Source organism: Lissotriton helveticus, chromosome 8 (genome assembly GCF_964261635.1).
Source record: "Lissotriton helveticus chromosome 8, aLisHel1.1, whole genome shotgun sequence".
NCBI lineage: Eukaryota > Metazoa > Chordata > Amphibia > Caudata > Salamandridae > Lissotriton > Lissotriton helveticus.
In genome coordinates this window covers 281,446,760-281,463,130 of record NC_136069.1, presented here as the reverse complement: position 1 = coordinate 281,463,130, position 16,371 = coordinate 281,446,760, and the positions used below count along the sequence as shown (strand labels likewise).

At 45.6% G+C, this 16,371-nt stretch overlaps 1 protein-coding gene across 1 annotated transcript in view; it reads right to left on the bottom strand.

Annotated features, from left to right (window-relative positions):
- The window catches only part of CUL5 (cullin 5), a 778,902-nt gene that overhangs the window by 371,562 nt on the left and 390,969 nt on the right, over positions 1 to 16,371 (bottom strand). Inside the window, exon 9 of the mRNA XM_078657044.1 lies at positions 9,539 to 9,669. Within this exon, the coding sequence (XP_078513170.1) occupies positions 9,539 to 9,669 (131 nt within the window). The remainder of the gene's footprint in view (positions 1 to 9,538; positions 9,670 to 16,371) is intronic.

Genomic DNA, 16,371 nt, shown 5'->3' with positions numbered 1-16,371 from the left:
TCTCTTTAGATCTCCTTCTGTGGGAGTCCGCCCACCCCACACCCCACCCCCGCCCAAGAGGGTTTGGTGTCAGAAGAGAGGCTTTTTTTTAGCTCTCTTTTCAATTTTCCTTTTTCTGCTTGCAAGTTCTCAAGCCTCACTCCGAAGCAAATGCCCTCCTCATCTTTAAGGGCTCTTTTTGTGGGTTGTTTGACAAAATGTGTATTCTTCTACTGAATGTGAGGCAGGAAGACCGATCACACAAACAGTGCAAGGGTCTGAAGAAGCTTATTTTCATTCACATGAAGGCATTTCACGAAAAGGGATGGCATTCCAGTGAAAAACTTCTGTCGGATAGTAAAAATGGGTGAACATTTTAGCTGTCCTAAATGACATGAAGTGAAACACAAATGTCATACAATTTACGAAAAAACTGAGAAAAAAAGTGGGTGAAGTAGCCCAGAGAGTGTTCTGAGATAATCAGCATGAGCCAGAAAAAAACCCTGAGACTATGAGGCAAACAGGGAAGGGTAGGATGCTGAATTCTTAAAGTAACAATGCTGTTCACTGCAATCTCTGCACTTTTCACCTGGCAGTTAGCTTTTCCTTCATTTTTTATCTTCTCTAATATAGGTTACAGGTTATTTTAGATAGTGTAAAGCATGGTCTCCAGTTAGGCACTGCAATGTGGTCTCAGTGCATTGATTTTTTTTTCTCGGAATTAGAACAATGCAGTAAAAAGAGGCCTGTCTTGCTAGTTACGGAGATGTCACCAGACTAAAGACATAGAGGTGTCTACATCCAGCTACAGATTACATCTAAATATTTAAAAGAAAGAATTCCAGGGTGCCCCGCACATGCGTGGGAACATTCTACATTTATGCCACTCAGTCAGGATTCTATGGCCAGAAGCAAGATTCTCATTCATTTATGACGTAGGGGATGTTGTCAAAGATTTTCTGCGTTCCTGTCTGCTGAAACCTGACCGAAAACTAGACTAGCTAGCAGTTCTCGTTAATTTATGTAGAAGATGATCTTGGAAGAAAGACAAATTTGACAATTGTTTGCCAAGGTCAAGTCAGGTTTCCAGTCAGCCTGGAATTAGGAAGAATGTTTTAGTCCAAGCTAAACCTCTTTATGATTGGGGTGATCAGACCCGATTTAACTGTAGTGTTGGTCAAGTTGATTTAAGGACAAAAACATGCACAAGATATCTGAAGCCAATATTATATTGTTCCCAGTGGAAGTAATAGCAAGTAATAAAAGTAAGTAAATGCAAGTAATGAATTAGCAAGTGAAATAGGAAATTAGTAAAACATTTAAAAAAAAGAGCTGTTGACTTAGCGGAGGTCAGAATACTATTCTTTTAATTTGATCTTGCTGTTGGAGATGTTCAGCAACATTTAATGTTTGGCTATAAACCAAAAACCCTTAATATTTATGAGAGTAGGTAAGCATTTAAAGCCCTTCAAATCCTCTCTCTAGATGGAATATGCTACTTACCAATATGCATCTGTTCTTGGCATGTAGGGCTGCTGACATTCATATCTGTGCATAGATCGCCGCCTAGTGTTGGGTCCGGATGATTGCACTTTGTTGTCCTGGAAGAGTCTTCGAAGTATCACAAGATAGGTGACTCCTCCCCTGGACTACAGTGCGCATGGGCATCCTTTCCATGCTCAGATTGTTTTTCGCCATTGTGGCAGAGGTAGAGATAGGAAAGTAAGAGATGTCCATTCTAGAGATAATGCTGCAGCTGCGACAGGCGCCGGGGAGGAGGGCGGGCGATATGAATGTCAGCAGCTCTACATGCCAAGAACAGATGCATACTGGTAAGTAGCATATTCCGTTCGAGGCATGTTGGCTGCTGAATTCATATCTGTGCATAGACAGAATAGCAGTATCTCCTCTAGCGGTGGCCACCTGTGCCAGCTGCAGCAGTTTGGAAAAGAGTTTTGAGGACAGCCTGGCCTACATCAGCTTGCTGTTTTGCTTGCACGTCTACACAGTAGTGTTTAGTGAAAGTGTGTATGGTGGACCATGTGGCTGCCTTACAGATGTCTTCGAGGGGAATATTTCCTAGGAAAGCCATGGATGCCCCCATTTTCCGTGTAGAGTGTGCTCTAGGGGGGACTGTTAAAGTGCGTTTAGCTTTTAGATAACATATTTGAATGCATTTAACTATCTATCTGGCTATTCCTGACTTTGAAATAGGATTTCCCTTGTGCTGTGGTGCAAAAGCAACAAACAGTTGCTTTGTTTTCCTAAAGGATTTAGTTCTGTCCACATAGTATAGTAGAGCTCTTCGAACGTCTAGTGTGTGCAGGGCTCTTTCAGCTACTGTTTGTGGATTCTGAAAGAATACTGGCAGTTCTATTGCTTGATTAATATGGAAGTTGGATATGACTTTAGGCATGAATTTAGGGTTTGTTCGAAGAACTACCCTGTTAGCATGTACCTGCATGAAGGTTTCTTGAATTGTCAGTGCTTGTAATTCGCTCACTCTTCTGAGTGAGGTGATGGCAACTAAGAATGCGACCTTCCACGTTAGGAATTGCAATTCGCATGAGTGTAGAGGTTCAAAATGAGGTCCCATGAGTCTGGTAAGCACTATATTTAGATTCCAGACTGGGGAAGGAGGGTGCCTTGGAGGGATCACTCTTTTTAAGCCCTCCATAAATGCTTTAATTGCTGGTAGCCTGAACAGCGAAAGGTGTTGCCTGTTCTGAAGGTATGCTGCTATAGCAGCGAGGTGTAGTCGAATGGAAGAGTATGCTAAGTTACATCTTTGTAAGTGCAGCAGGTAGCATATAATGTTCTGAATGGAAGCGTCTAATGGGTTGATTTGGTTATTGCTGCAGTAAATAACAAATCTTTTCCATTTTGCTGCATAGCACGCTCGTGTGGTTGGTTTCCTTGCCTCCCTAATGATGTTCATGCAGTCTGGGGGCAAGTTAAGGTAACCGAACTCTAAGACCTCAGGAGCCAGATCGCTAGGTTCAGTTGATTGGGATCTGGGTGTCTTATTTCTCCATGGTTCTGAGTGAGAAGATGTGGAGCAAGGCATAGTTTTTGATGAGGAACTACTGAAAGTTCTAGGAACGTTGTGTACCATGGTTCTCTCGCCCATGTGGGAGCAACCAGGATCAGGCTGAGTGAGTGTTGTCGCAGTTTGCGTGCCACCAGCGGGATCAACGGTGCTGGGGGAAAAGCGTACGCAAATCTGCCTGACCAGTTCATCCATATCGCATTGCCCAGTGACAACGGATGTGGGAATCTGGCGGCAAAGTACTGGCATTTGGAGTTTTCTTTTGTGGCAAAGAGGTCTACCTCTGGGTGATCCCATTCCTCGAAGAATGGTTGGAGAACTTGGGGGTGAATCTCCCATTCGTGTATTTGTTGGCTGTGCCTGCTGAGCAGGTCGGCAATCTGATTGTCCTTCCCTGGGGGGGTGTTTTGCTAGGAGAGAGATGTTCTTTGGAATTGCCCACTTCCATATGCTCTGCGGCAGATGGGACAGCTGTGGAGAGTGGGTTTCTCCCTGTTTCTGGATATAGTACATTGCGGTCATGTTGTCCGTCCGGATCAACACCGTCTTGGTGTGCACGTATTTTTGAAAGGCTTTTAGGGCTAGGAAGATCGCTATCAATTCTAGTTGATTGATATGCAGCCTTCTTTGTTTGTTTGTCCAGAGCCCTTGCACTGTGTACTGAAGGAGATGGGCTCCCCAGCCTGTTAGTGATGCGTCCGCTGTTAGTACTAGTTGTGGAACCGGCTCTTGGAACAGTCGCCCCTTGGAAAGGTTTTGTGGGTTCCACCACTGCAGAGATTTGTGTGTGCGACTGTCCACCAACACTAGGTCTTTTAGGTGTCCACGAGCCTGGTTCCATTGCCGTGCTAGGCATTCCTGTAACGGGCGCATTTGAAGTCTGGCATGGGGGACAATGAATATGCAGAAGGCAATCATGCCTATGAGCTGCATGAAAACTTGGGCTGGCAGGGAGTGCTGTGGCAAGAATTTGCGGATGAGTATCTGCATGCTGGCTATCCTTGCTGTGTTTGGGTACGCCTTTGCCACTGAGGTTTTTATAGTGGCTCCCAGGTATTGCTGTATGTGGGAAGGTTGCAGATGCGATTTTGTGTAGTTGATTGAAAAGCCTAGGCTGTGTAGCAACTGGATAGTGTGGGACGTGTGTGCTGCACACTCTTGGTACGATTTTGCTTGTATTAGCCAATCGTCCAGATAAGGGTACACATGGACGTGCTGCCTCCTAAGATGCGCTGCTACTGTCGCTAAGCATTTTGTAAAGACTCTTGGAGCCGTGGTAACCCCGAAGGGCAAAACCTTGAATTGGTAGTGCTGCCCTTCTATTGTGAACCTGAGGTATTTTCTGTGGGCTGGATGGACGGGTATGTGGAAGTACGCGTCCTTGAGGTCCAGTGTTGCTAGGAAGTCTCCTTGTTGTAGCAACGGGAGCACTTGCTGTAGTGTGATCATATGGAAGTGCTCCAACAGTATGTATTGATTTAGGGGTCTGAGGTCCAATATTGGTCTGAGGGAACCGTCCTTTTTGGGAATAAGGAAGTATAGGGAGTATACTCCTGTCCCTTGCTGGAGGAAAGGGACTGGCTCTATGGCCCCCTTTTCCAGCATGCTTTTCACCTCTTGTTGAAGTAGGGTGATGTGTTCTATGGACATAGGACGATGTCTGGGTGGTATGTTTGGTGGCGTAGAAGTCAGTTCTAGGCAATAACCAGACTGGATAATTTCTCTTACCCACCTGTCTGTGGTGATTGTGTGCCAGATAGGTAGGAACGGTTGTAGTCTGCCTCCGACTGGTGTTAAGTGTTGCGGAGGCAGCGTAATGAAGTCACTGTTTTGTGGTGGCGGAGGCTCTGGTGTTATTGCCTCCCCGCCCTCTTCCCTTAGGATTGTTACCTCTGTAACCAACTCTGTTGGTGTTCTTTGTGAAGGAACCTTGTGTGTTACCCTTGTAGGAGGTAGATGTTTGTGAAGCATTTCCTCGTGTGTTTGCTCTGTATGAGGAGCACCGAAAGGAGTCCCTATGTTGCAAAAATTGCAGTGCACCCATGGATTTTGCAGTTTCCGCGTCCTTTTTCATTTTGTCCAAGATGGTGTCGACCGCAGGACCAAATAAAAAATCTGGGTTGACGGGTTGGTTGAGAATGGTGGACTGCACCTCATTCTTAAAACCTGAAACCCGCAGCCATGCATGTCTGCGGAGGAGGACACTAGTATTAATGGATCTAGCTGCGGTGTCTGCAGCGTCCAGCGCACATTTAATGGAGGCATTGGAGATGAACTTGCCCTCCTGAATAAGATCATTTGCTTGCGCTTTGAACGGCTCGGGCAAATGTTGCATAAGGCTCTCAAGCTGATCGTAACGAGCCAGTAGTGCCTGTGTGTTAGCAATTCTCCAAGAATTGGATGCCTGTGCCGCCACCCTTTTGCCCAATGCCTCTAGGATTTTGGACTCTTTATCAGGGGGAGGTGCTTCCCCTGTAGTCTGAGAGTAGGCTCTTTTTCGTGCGTTAGCAACCACTAGGGAGTCTAGTGGCAGCTGGCCCTTGATATAGGTGGGGTCTGTAGGAGCCGGTCTATACTTTTTTTCTATTCTGGGATTGATTACCCGTGCCCTGGCTGAGTCTTTGAATATGTCAGGGGCATGTTTTAGAACTCCCTTCAACATTGGAAGTGTTTTGACACTTTTCTCCGGAGTAGTGAAAGTGTCAAAGAGGAAGTCCTCTTCTACAGGGTCACTGTGCATGTCCACATTGTGGAATTGCGCTGCCCTGTCTATGAGTTGGTTAAACACTACTGTGTCATCAGTGGGTGATGGTTTAGTAGGTTAAGTGGGCACATCAGGGATAGGATGTGTATCATAAGGATCTGTTGGCTACTCCCAAGGTTCCTCTTGATCTGGATCTTGAGGAAAGTCATATAGGGGCTGTGGTACATACCCTGTGTCCCACTCATCGTCATCATGGTTAGAAGGTGAGGTAGGTGCAAGTGGTGTGGAGGGCATAATAGGTTGGAAAGGGAGTGAGGGTCTAGTGGGAGATTTGCCAAAGTCCTTTTTCTTGAGTGGGATAGGTGAATCAGGTGCAAAGTCCAAAGGTCTCTTTTTCCTATGCAGCATGGTAAATTTACCAGTGTCTGTGTTAATGTAAATCTTTGCCTGGTCCTCGGATGGATCTGGGTGGAATAGTTCTTCCTCTACAGTCCTGGGTTTCGGCTTGGACCTTTTCGGGTCGACAGAGGCAGGTTTGTCGACGACCTTTGGTGTTTTACTTGATTTTTTCGGCTCGGGCCCTGATTTAGGCTAGACTCGTTGTTTCGGGTCGAAGGGAACTTTCGGGTCGACACGTTGTTTGGGCTCCGTAGGCTTATTTGGGTGAGTGTCTTTCACCGGATCAACGGTCTTTTTTGGATCGACCGGTGTTCTCGGAGCTGTTACTTTTTGGTCGACAGGTTTGTCCGGCTTCAATGGCTTCGGTACAGCACCGGATGCCGGGTCGACGGTTTTCGGAACCGCAGGCTTGGTTGGGACGGCAACCTTCCTTGGTTCGGCGCTCTTAGGCTGCGCTCCCTTGCTCGGCTCGACCGATTTTTTGGGGTCGACGGCTTTTGGCTGGGCGGCCTTTGCGGGGTCGACAGTCTTTTTCTGCTCGACGCTCTTTGGCTGTAGGGCCTTTTTTGGATCGACGCTCTTTGGGTCGGTGACCTTTTTTAGCTCTGGAACCTTCTTCCGGGCAACGTTACAAGGCCCTGGGGTGTCTGAAGGTTTCGGTTTCTGTTTCGTTTTCGGAGCCGAGCCGGAAGGCGGGGCTGTCGAAAGTCTTTAATGATCTTGGCTAAGGCCAGTTGGCGATGCCTCGACTTGAGCCTTTGGTGAGGGGTCAATAGGTGTCTGGGGCAGTGTACTCACGATTTGGCCTGACGGGAGTTCGTCAACGGAGTAGTCCTCGACTGTGACGATCTCTAGGTCCGAGTCTTGAGCGTCCGGTAGGTCCTGGTCATCATCGAAGAAGTTGTCGGGTTCCGGTGCCTGTCGCTGCATTTCTTGCTTAGCGGCCCGTCGGATCCGTATGTTTTTTTCCAACCGGAACTGGGTGCAGGCCGGGCAGGTTTCTTCCCTATGGTCTGGGGAAAGGCACTTGTTGCATACTGAGTGTTTATCAGTATGGGGGAACTTTGAGTTGCATTGTGGGCACCTTTTGAAGGGGGTTCTTTCCATCGACGGTCGGCTCACGTGGCGTCGAAAAGGCCCAACGGCCCGCGTCGATGACCGATTCGAGATGGAAGGTTGGATTGAGTAGATAGGTACCGAACGAGAACAATACTGCCGAAGTCGAAGGCCTTTTGGCCTTTAGAAAAGGTTTGTTTCGATTCAGAGTTGGAGAGAAGGAGTTTGCATCCGAACCCAATGGCGGAAAAAAACAATCTGAGCATGGAAAGGATGCCCATGCGCACTGTAGTCCAGGGGAGGAGTCACCTATCTCGTGATACTTCGAAGACTCTTCCAAGACAACAAAGTGCAATCATCCGGACCCAACACTAGGCGGCGATCTATGCACAGATATGAATTCAGCAGCCCACATGCCTCGAACATAAGTTTCTTCCAGAATACTCAGGGACACACATTTCCAGAGATCAAGGTCATTTCAGTCATATGCGCAAATACTAACTGCTTGAGAACAGAGAATTATATTACTTTTTTAGCATTTGACACTCTTATGGAAGAAAAAAGTAGTCAAAACTTTAGGTGTAAATATTTTGATGATCAAAAAATATTAACCATGATCAAAGCCCACCAATTATGGCAAACAGATAACGAACAGTTCACTAACATAATCCTCCCCAATATACCATGTTCAGGGAATAAGGGAAAGCTTCAAAACAACCAAGGTATCATTGTATATATTACATCCAAATCTGCATGGATGTTCCTGCAGCTCATCACGGAGCACGATGGAGGAAGATTGAAGTGGAGAGAGAACAAAATAAACAAAGCAACCGAGGAGAGATTTCCCCAAATTATCCCATGAGGAAATGCTCTTGAAGAGTGCCACCACAGAGTATCATCAGTTTAAACCCAGAGCAAGTCTTTAGTCATTAAATGTCAAGTGGTAAGAGAAGAGGGTTTTTGGGCGATCATGCATCTACAGCTGAAGTTGGACCCAGATTCCCATTCCATTGGGGTATACCCTTGCGCCTATAGGCCAATGGCATTTAAGTCCCCCAGGAGCGTGCAAATGTGCAAGCGAATAAGGGATCAGGTGCTCTTAGGTCCCAATCAGCACCACCTTCAAGAATAAAACTTCAAGTGAAGCATAACTTGAATGTTCAGTACTTTATAAACAGAAAAGGGCTTTAATAATAGGTTGCTAAAAAGGCCCACTTACATATGTGATGCACAATTAAATTAGAAGGTCCCTACACCTTCTGGTCCAGAAAACAAAAAAACAATCTTCCCACAGCTCCCTTGCGCTAAGTGCTAGAAATCGGTTTACCAGCTAGTATTCAGTGTTGATGGAGATGCTGATAATTATCAGCTGCCAGACACTGCCCTCAAAAGCAGTCCAGGTCATAATTTGTTCTACAATACTCTACTTCCAAAAGTGAGGTTTCCCTTTTGGTTCCCATTTGCCCATTTAAAAAATGGCAACTTTCCTTGGCTCTTTTCGCTAGCAGTTAACTGTTCTAATTTCATGTTAACTTTTAAATGGATGCAATGGCCCTCACTGACGATCCCTCCATGGACCACACATGCAGCCTCTCCACTCTACAGATGATAGTCACAGAATGTTGAAGACTTGCTCTAGCCAGATTTCATCACCAGTACCCCTCTTGATACTCAGCCCTTCCAACTCTGCTGGATGCACCTGTAGTCTTGCAAACTCGCTCATATTATGCTTCCACTTTACCTCTCCACACAATGTTCACCTAGTGCCATTTTCCCCCTTTAGTTTGAGAATAGGATCTCACCACTGTGCAGGGTAACTTGGCTCTCGTACAAAGTGTATAACTCATACGCAACCAGCAGAGAGTAGGGGTTCTCATCCTGTTGCACGACTGATGGGGAGGGAATCCTCCCATGCAGTGGCAGTGCACCACAGGATCCCCACCCTGTGTGGGCCCCTATCAATAAATCTATTTTATGTTCAATTCTGAGTCTGTCATAGAGTCTGGGAGAAGCAGCTGTCTTCATGGACACCTTTACCACACCCTCTTACACATTTACTTTTAGGAAAAATGCATTCCATGTGTTACTATAAATCTAGTGAGATCAGACCACAAATCACAAATTGTAAACAAGATATCAAATGTTCATTAAAACTACTAATAAAACAGCAAATAAAAAAACTAACATGCCAATTGTTCGATACTCCGTTTCACATTCTATCAGGATTAAACATGCTACCATCTGATTTTAATATGTAAACTACAATACATAATTACATTTTTCAGCAAAAGGTAAATTAAACAGCTGTTAAAATCTGCTTTTCTAAGAAGCATGTCACTTGGGTTACTCACAGTAGTTATTGTTTCAGCAGCTGCAACCATATCAGCTAATCCAGCACTAACAATATGTTCTTCCAGATCTTTAAGCATGGGCTCTATTCCATTGGGCACTTTATCCATTAGTGAAAACATTAAATGTAATTCTAGGTATAAATTAAAACAAAAGAAAATCAAATCATGCACTGCCTATATTACAGAATTAGACATTTATTTGAAATAAAAGAAAAGTTACTTACCTGTTACGCGAGCTTTCCAGCATTATTCTTTTTTATAGGCTCACATCCTCTAACATCACTGATGATGTCATGTGGGTTTGGGAAGGTGTTGTAGCATCCGAGACTGCTTAAAACACTTGAAGTCTTTTTCAACATCATTAACTATGCAATTTCTTTTAAATAGTACTGAACAGTTGAAGTGTTCCAGGAGTGTTATTGGGACTGTTAATTCATAGGATGTAAGAAATACAAGCAACTCTTAGGCATAATCTCAATCCAGACTATGCAACTGGCACCTCACATCACCATTAGCCGCATCTTGCAACCAGCGCCTTAACCACATCGCTGCTTAAGAGTTTCCCCTGCTGTGCTGGACAGCAACGAAAACGGGTGTGGTCATGACGAGCTCAGCTCGTCATGAGCACCTGAGAGGTGCATGCCATGACGAGCTGAGCTCGTCATGAGCATGGAAGGGGTTAAACAACTCCCAACACCACTATCTTCTCAGTCTCAAGCACCCCAGTCAATCCTGCGACCTAATCACCACTCCATCAGTTCCTTGCTCCACACCCATCAGTTTAAAAGGAAATGAGCCTGAAAGAGACTAAAAATCCAGAGCATGGCAGCCAGCCAGAGAGAAAACAGCAATTAAATGTGCCATCAAGATTTTTCCCTGAGTAACAAATGTTCTGGGTTCTCATGCTGCACGTTATTCCATCTCGTAGTGGTTAGATCAAAAATATGTTTTCTTTCTTTCTAATACTGGGCGTCGACTAGTAGGCGGGCTTAACACATCCCTATGAAGTCCGACAAACCCCAGTGTGTGGTCACCATATTTAGATTCTTTTTTCCCTTTTTGGTGACCTGCCTTTCAATAGGGCTTCATAAAATATTCTGTGCTTGTATGGTTGCTTCACCCGGTTTGAAAAACTCACATATCTTGAACGGGGGTTGGGAAGGCTGGATGTGAATCCAGAAAATTCTTCAAACTGCAAAAGTTTTACAGGTAACCATTTTATTTTGCAGCATGAATCAGTTATGGATTTACATGCTGTGCAGTGATTATGAGATGGTACTACCTACCATTAATCAGGAGGTTGGGTTGAAGCAAGTGTATAGTTGCAAATCGGTGTTGTGAGACATTCTGCCCTGCTCTTGCCTCCCTGTTCACTTGAATGTCTACACAAAAGTGCCTCGTAAATGTATGTACTGATGACCAAGTTGCTGCTATGCAAATAGGATTTCAGATGCAATTTCCATAAAAGCCAATGGCACCCCTTTTTCCTAGTGACGTATGCTCTTGGTCTCCCTTCTAGCCGTACCTCTGTTGTCTTGCAGCATATTTAGATGGGGAGTACTATCCATTCTGCGATGGTTTGATTTGTGACCAGTGCACCTATGGTTGTAGGTGAGAATGAGACAAAGAACTGTTTCCTTTCCTGTAATGTTTTTTTTTTTTAGGCATAACATTACTGCCCTTCTGACATCCAGTGTAGGGAGGGTTCTTTCTGCATGTCTCTGGCTGCTGAAAGAAGGCTGCTAGCTGGACTGCTTGGTTATTGTGTAAATGTGGGATCACCTTAGGGAAAAACTGTCAATCAATCAGGGTTCTTATGAAGCGCAACTACTCATCAGTAAGGGTCTCAAGGTGCTATGGGGAGAGGGGTGCTGCAGATCAGTCGAAAATTCAGGTCTTCGTCTTGAGGTAGGAAAGGATCTTCCTCCAGCCCATGTCTTGAGGATCCATGGGATAGTGGCCAGGGCCAGATGGGTGTACCGGAGTTGTCTGGTTGTCCTGTTGAAGGAGAGGCGGTGGTTGTGGTATTCAGTTCCAGTGTTTTCCAGGGCTTTGTAGGCGTGTGTGAGGAGCTTGAAGGTGATTCTTTTGTTGATCGGGAGCCAGTGGAGGTCTCTCAGATGACTGGAGATGTGGTTTCGGCGGCGGATGTCCAGGATAAGTCTGGCGGAGACGTTCTCGATGCGCTGCAATTTCTTTTGGAGTTTTTGTGTCGTGCCTGAGTAGTGTTTGTTGCCGTAGTCGAGCTTGCTGATGACTAATGCCTGGGTGACAGTTCTATTTGACTTAATGGGGATCCATTTGAAGGTCTTTCGGAGTAGGCGGAGTGTGTCGTAGCAGGAGGGCAATACTGCTTTGATTTGGCGGTTCATAGAGAGAGAGGAGTCCAGGATGATGCAGAGATTATGTGCGTGGTCGGTGGGTGTGGGCGGTGGGTCAGAGAGCGGCTGGCTACCAGGAGTCGTCCGAAGCAGAGAGGGTGGAGCCCAGGATGAGGACTTGTTTTATCCAAGTTGAGCTTTAGGCAGCTCTCCTTCATCCACGCGGCTACTGCATTCATCCTGTTGTGGAAGTTGCTCTTGGCAGTTGTAGGTCTGTCGGTGAGGGAGAGAACCAGTTGTTAGTCATCAGCATAGGAGACTATGTTGGCTCTGTGGTTTCTGACGATGGCTTTGAGCGGGGCAGTGTAGATGTTGAAGAGGTTGGTGCTCAGGGAGGAGCCCTGCGGGACTCCACAGCGGATCTCTGTAGGATTCGAGGAGAATGGTGGGAGTTTGACTCTCTGGGTTCGACCAGTGAGGAAGGAGTGTATCCTCTCTAGAGCTTTGCGGCAGATGCCAGTGTTGTGGAGTCTTGTGCAGAGGGCGTGGGAGACTGTGTCAAAGGCGGCAAAGAAGTTCAGGAGGATGAGGGCTGAGGTTTTGCCTCGGACGAGAAGAATGTGGATGTTGTCAGTAGGAGCGAGGAGTGCAGTTTCAATGCTGTGGTTGTTCCTGAAGGCAGAGTGGGAGGGGTCTAGGGTGTGGTTTGTTTAGATGAATTCTGTCAGTTGGGAGTTGATAGTCTTCTCGATGCCTTTGGATGGGGAGCGTAGCAGAGATATTGTTGTGTAGTTCTTGAGGTTCGTAGGGTCAACTGAAGGTTTCTTCAGCACAGGGTTGATCTCTGCGTGTTTCTAGTCTTCAGGGAAGATGGCGGATTCGATGGAGCAGTTGATGGTGCAGCACAGTTCGATGGCGGCACCTGCTCGGTTGAAAATCTGGTGGAGGCAGGGATCCGAGGGAGTCCCAGAGTGGATGGCTTTCATGATTCTTAGGGTGTCGTTGGCGGTGAGGTTGGTCCAGTTGAGCAGTGTGGGCTGGGATCTGCAGCCTTTGGGTGTGGTGGTTGTGGTTGGAGAGGGTGGGACCTAGATTACAACGCTGTCGTAGATGTCTAAAATCTTGCAGTGGAAAAAGGTGGCGAGGTTGTCGCAGAGATCTTGGGAGAAGGGATGTCTATGCAGGTTCTGGCGAATTCTTTGATCCTGGTGAAGAGTTCTTTGATGTTGTGTGCGGGGGACGGATCCGGGAGGTCTGTACATGAGGGTACCGCGGAGGGTTGCATCCGGGTTGGTCTGCAAATGGAGGTGTTCCATGTCAGGTGAATGGTCGTCGGTGCTAGTTGTGAGGCGGAGGGTGTCTTTGTGTACAATGACTATGCCTCTTCCTGGCCGGTAAGTGCGGTCCTTGTGGATGTGTGTTTGTCCTCATCTTTGAGAATTGAAAAAATGGTTCTTGAATAGGGAGTTGCCTGATGTTCCCCGACTCAATCGAGTGAAATACCTATTTTTTAATAAAAAAATAAAAGGTCAGGGCGAGAAACGTTAGTTGTGATTTTTGCATAGTCTCATATTGTTTTTTGATCAGATGCGTTAAGTGTCACATAGCTGGAGATGCTGACCTTTGTGGTGCAATTCTTTTACCTCTTTGGAATCGAAATATGATTTACATAGCGCATGGCTACCCGGAGACATCCCAGCGCTGCGGAGCTCTTTCTAGGAACCATTTGATAACTACTGAGGTAAAGAAACATTTCCCTATGGCTCCCCAGGTATATGCCACAATGGCGCCTAGGAGCACATTTTAGACACATACAAGACATTCTCATCCAACATATAGGTGAGGCATCAATCACATATTGTGTCGGCTTTTCCTTTCAGAAGCCACGATGGTAGGCTGATGGTGCTTTCTCTGCATAACAAACCTGTCCCTTCTGTTTACTTAAGAGTCATTTGAGATTGTCTGTTTAATTACTCTACCTCATGTCATTTCTTAAAAGCCTGATAACCTAGTTTGTCTAGCCAATTGTGAGGCTGTTACCTTCACTGATATGGATGTTGGTCTGTACTTGTTTATCACTACGGGTATCATTGGTATTGTTGGAAAAGTGTACGCACATATCATAGACAGGTGAAGTGGGTACCAAGAAGTAAAGCTTGAGTATTTTGCTTAAGCGGGCAGTGCGAGCAGGTCTACGAATAGTGTATGCCATTCTTGGAAGATGTCACAAACCTCTTCTAGTTTGAGTTCCCACTTGTGCAACAAGTGTCCTAATCTGTTTAGCATGACTGTGTCTTTGTTTGGTAATGCCAGGCAGATGAATGTCTGTTAACAATGTGTCCCTTTGTATGGCCCATTTCCAAAACTCTTGCTTTAGCTCTGAAATTGCATAAGATCTTGTCACTGTTGTTGCGTTGATTATTTTTATCTGTGTTATCCTTCCCCTAATAGATATATGTAATACTTTCAGTGCAAGGAATACTGTCTTAAGTTCTGATACAGTTATGTGTTTGATTGCTTCCTAAGGCCTCTACTGGTCCCTAATGTTCATTGTACATGTGTGCCCCCCAACATGTGTGGGATGCATCTGTCGTGATAGTCACAGAGGGAGACTGTTGTTTGAATATTCTGCCCTTTGACACATTCTTAACATTCCACCACTGCATTTCCCTTTGGATACTATAACAACCACTAGATCTTCCCAGTTTCCCATAGCCTGTGACCATTGGTTTTGCAACCTTTTTGAATAGGTTTCATGTGTAATCTGGAGAATGGGATTAGAGATATACAAAAGGCAATCACACCCAGTAACTTCATTACTATTTTCACTGTCAGAGACTGTACTTTCTTGTAGAGGTAAGCTTGTTCTGTTAGTGCAATGATCTTCTTCTGCACTGGGAAAGCCCTCTCCTTTTAAGTCTTGCCATTGAGCCCTATTGGCTTTGCCAATATACACTGCATATTTTACTTAAGTAAAGACTTTGGATGTGTTAACATTTGTAAATGCTTAGCTTTAGCTCAATTATGTACTGTAATCAACAGAGAGGGTGGAGAGGAGCATTGTGGGTTGTTAGGGGATGAGCAACATGGAGGAAATAGGGAAGTGGGGAGGAAAAGTAAACAGGCAAAAGAGCAACCGGGGCCATATTAAGAATAATTTGAGGGTTTAGGGATGGGTAGTGATAAAGGGAGGTATGCGTAATTTTAGGCTTTAGTGGTGGGAAGTGGTAAAGCTAGATACAGTTAATTTCAGGAATTAGAGGTAGATGATGGTATAGAGTGATAAAGCAAGGTAAAGTTAACTTCAGGGTTTAGAAGTGCATGTTGGTATAAGGAGGTATGGGTAATTTTAGGGTTTAGGATGGGTAGTGTTAAATGAAGGTTAGGAGTAAATTAAAAACAAGCATTGGCAAAGTCAACAGGTCTCGCCTATGCAAGAGATATTGTCTTTGTCAATATGATTTAGCAATGTTGTACACCAGAGTGGCTGCTGTTCAGCATGGCTAAAAGTTAGCGGGGTACAGAAGAGTGACGTGGTTTGGATGTTGTAAAGTGGAGTGTTATGAAATGGGGTGGAGAGAAGTGAAGTGGAGTGTCATTGAGTAGTGCACATTTATGTGGAGTGTTGTGGAGGGACTAGAGTGTTGTAGAGTGGAAGAGCATAGAGTTGAGGGGCGTAGAGTGGAGAACACTGACAGTCGATTAGTGTCGCAGAGTGGAGTGGTATAGAGTGTCGTGAAGTGGTGTACAGCAGGGTGGAATGGCACAGAGGGGAGTAGAGTGCTGTAGAGTGGCGTAGAGCAGAGTAAATTGTCAGAGTGGAGTGGCATAGAATGGAGTGCAGTAGTGCATCACAGAACAGAGTGGAGTAAAGTGGCATCGAGTGGAATAGAGGGAGCTGCTTAGACCATCAAAGTGCAGCAGTGTCATAGAGTGGAGTAGAGTGTCAGTGGACCAGGACTTAATGGAGTAGAGCATCGTAGAGTGGAGTATCGTGGAGTAGAGTGTCGTAGAGTGGTGTAACAGACTGCAGTAGAGTAGCCTAGATTGAAGTGGAATAAAGTACAGTGGTGCACAGCAGATAAGCATAGAGTGCAGAGGCGCACAGTGAATTTATTTTGAGCTAAGTGTTTGTAAAGTGCATTGGTGTGCAGTGACTTAGAGTAGGGTAATATGCAGAGGCACAGAGTAGAGCGGTGCAGAGTAGATTGAACTGGAGTAGAGTGCAATGGTGTGTAGTGGCGTGAAGTAGAGTGGCAGAGTGAAGTGGCATAGAGTAGTGCAGGGTAGAGTGGAGTAGTGTAGGGTAGAGTGCACAAGTGTAGAGAAGAATGGCGTAGAGTGCAGTAGACTGGCGTAGAGTTAAGTGGTGCTTGTGCAGAGTCCAGTCATGCAGAGTAGAGTGTTAGAACGCTGTGTCGCAGAGTAGAGTGGTGTAGCAGAGAGCAGTGACGTAGAGTACAGTGGTGCGTAGTAGAATAAAGGGACATAGAGTGCAGTGACAGAGTGCAA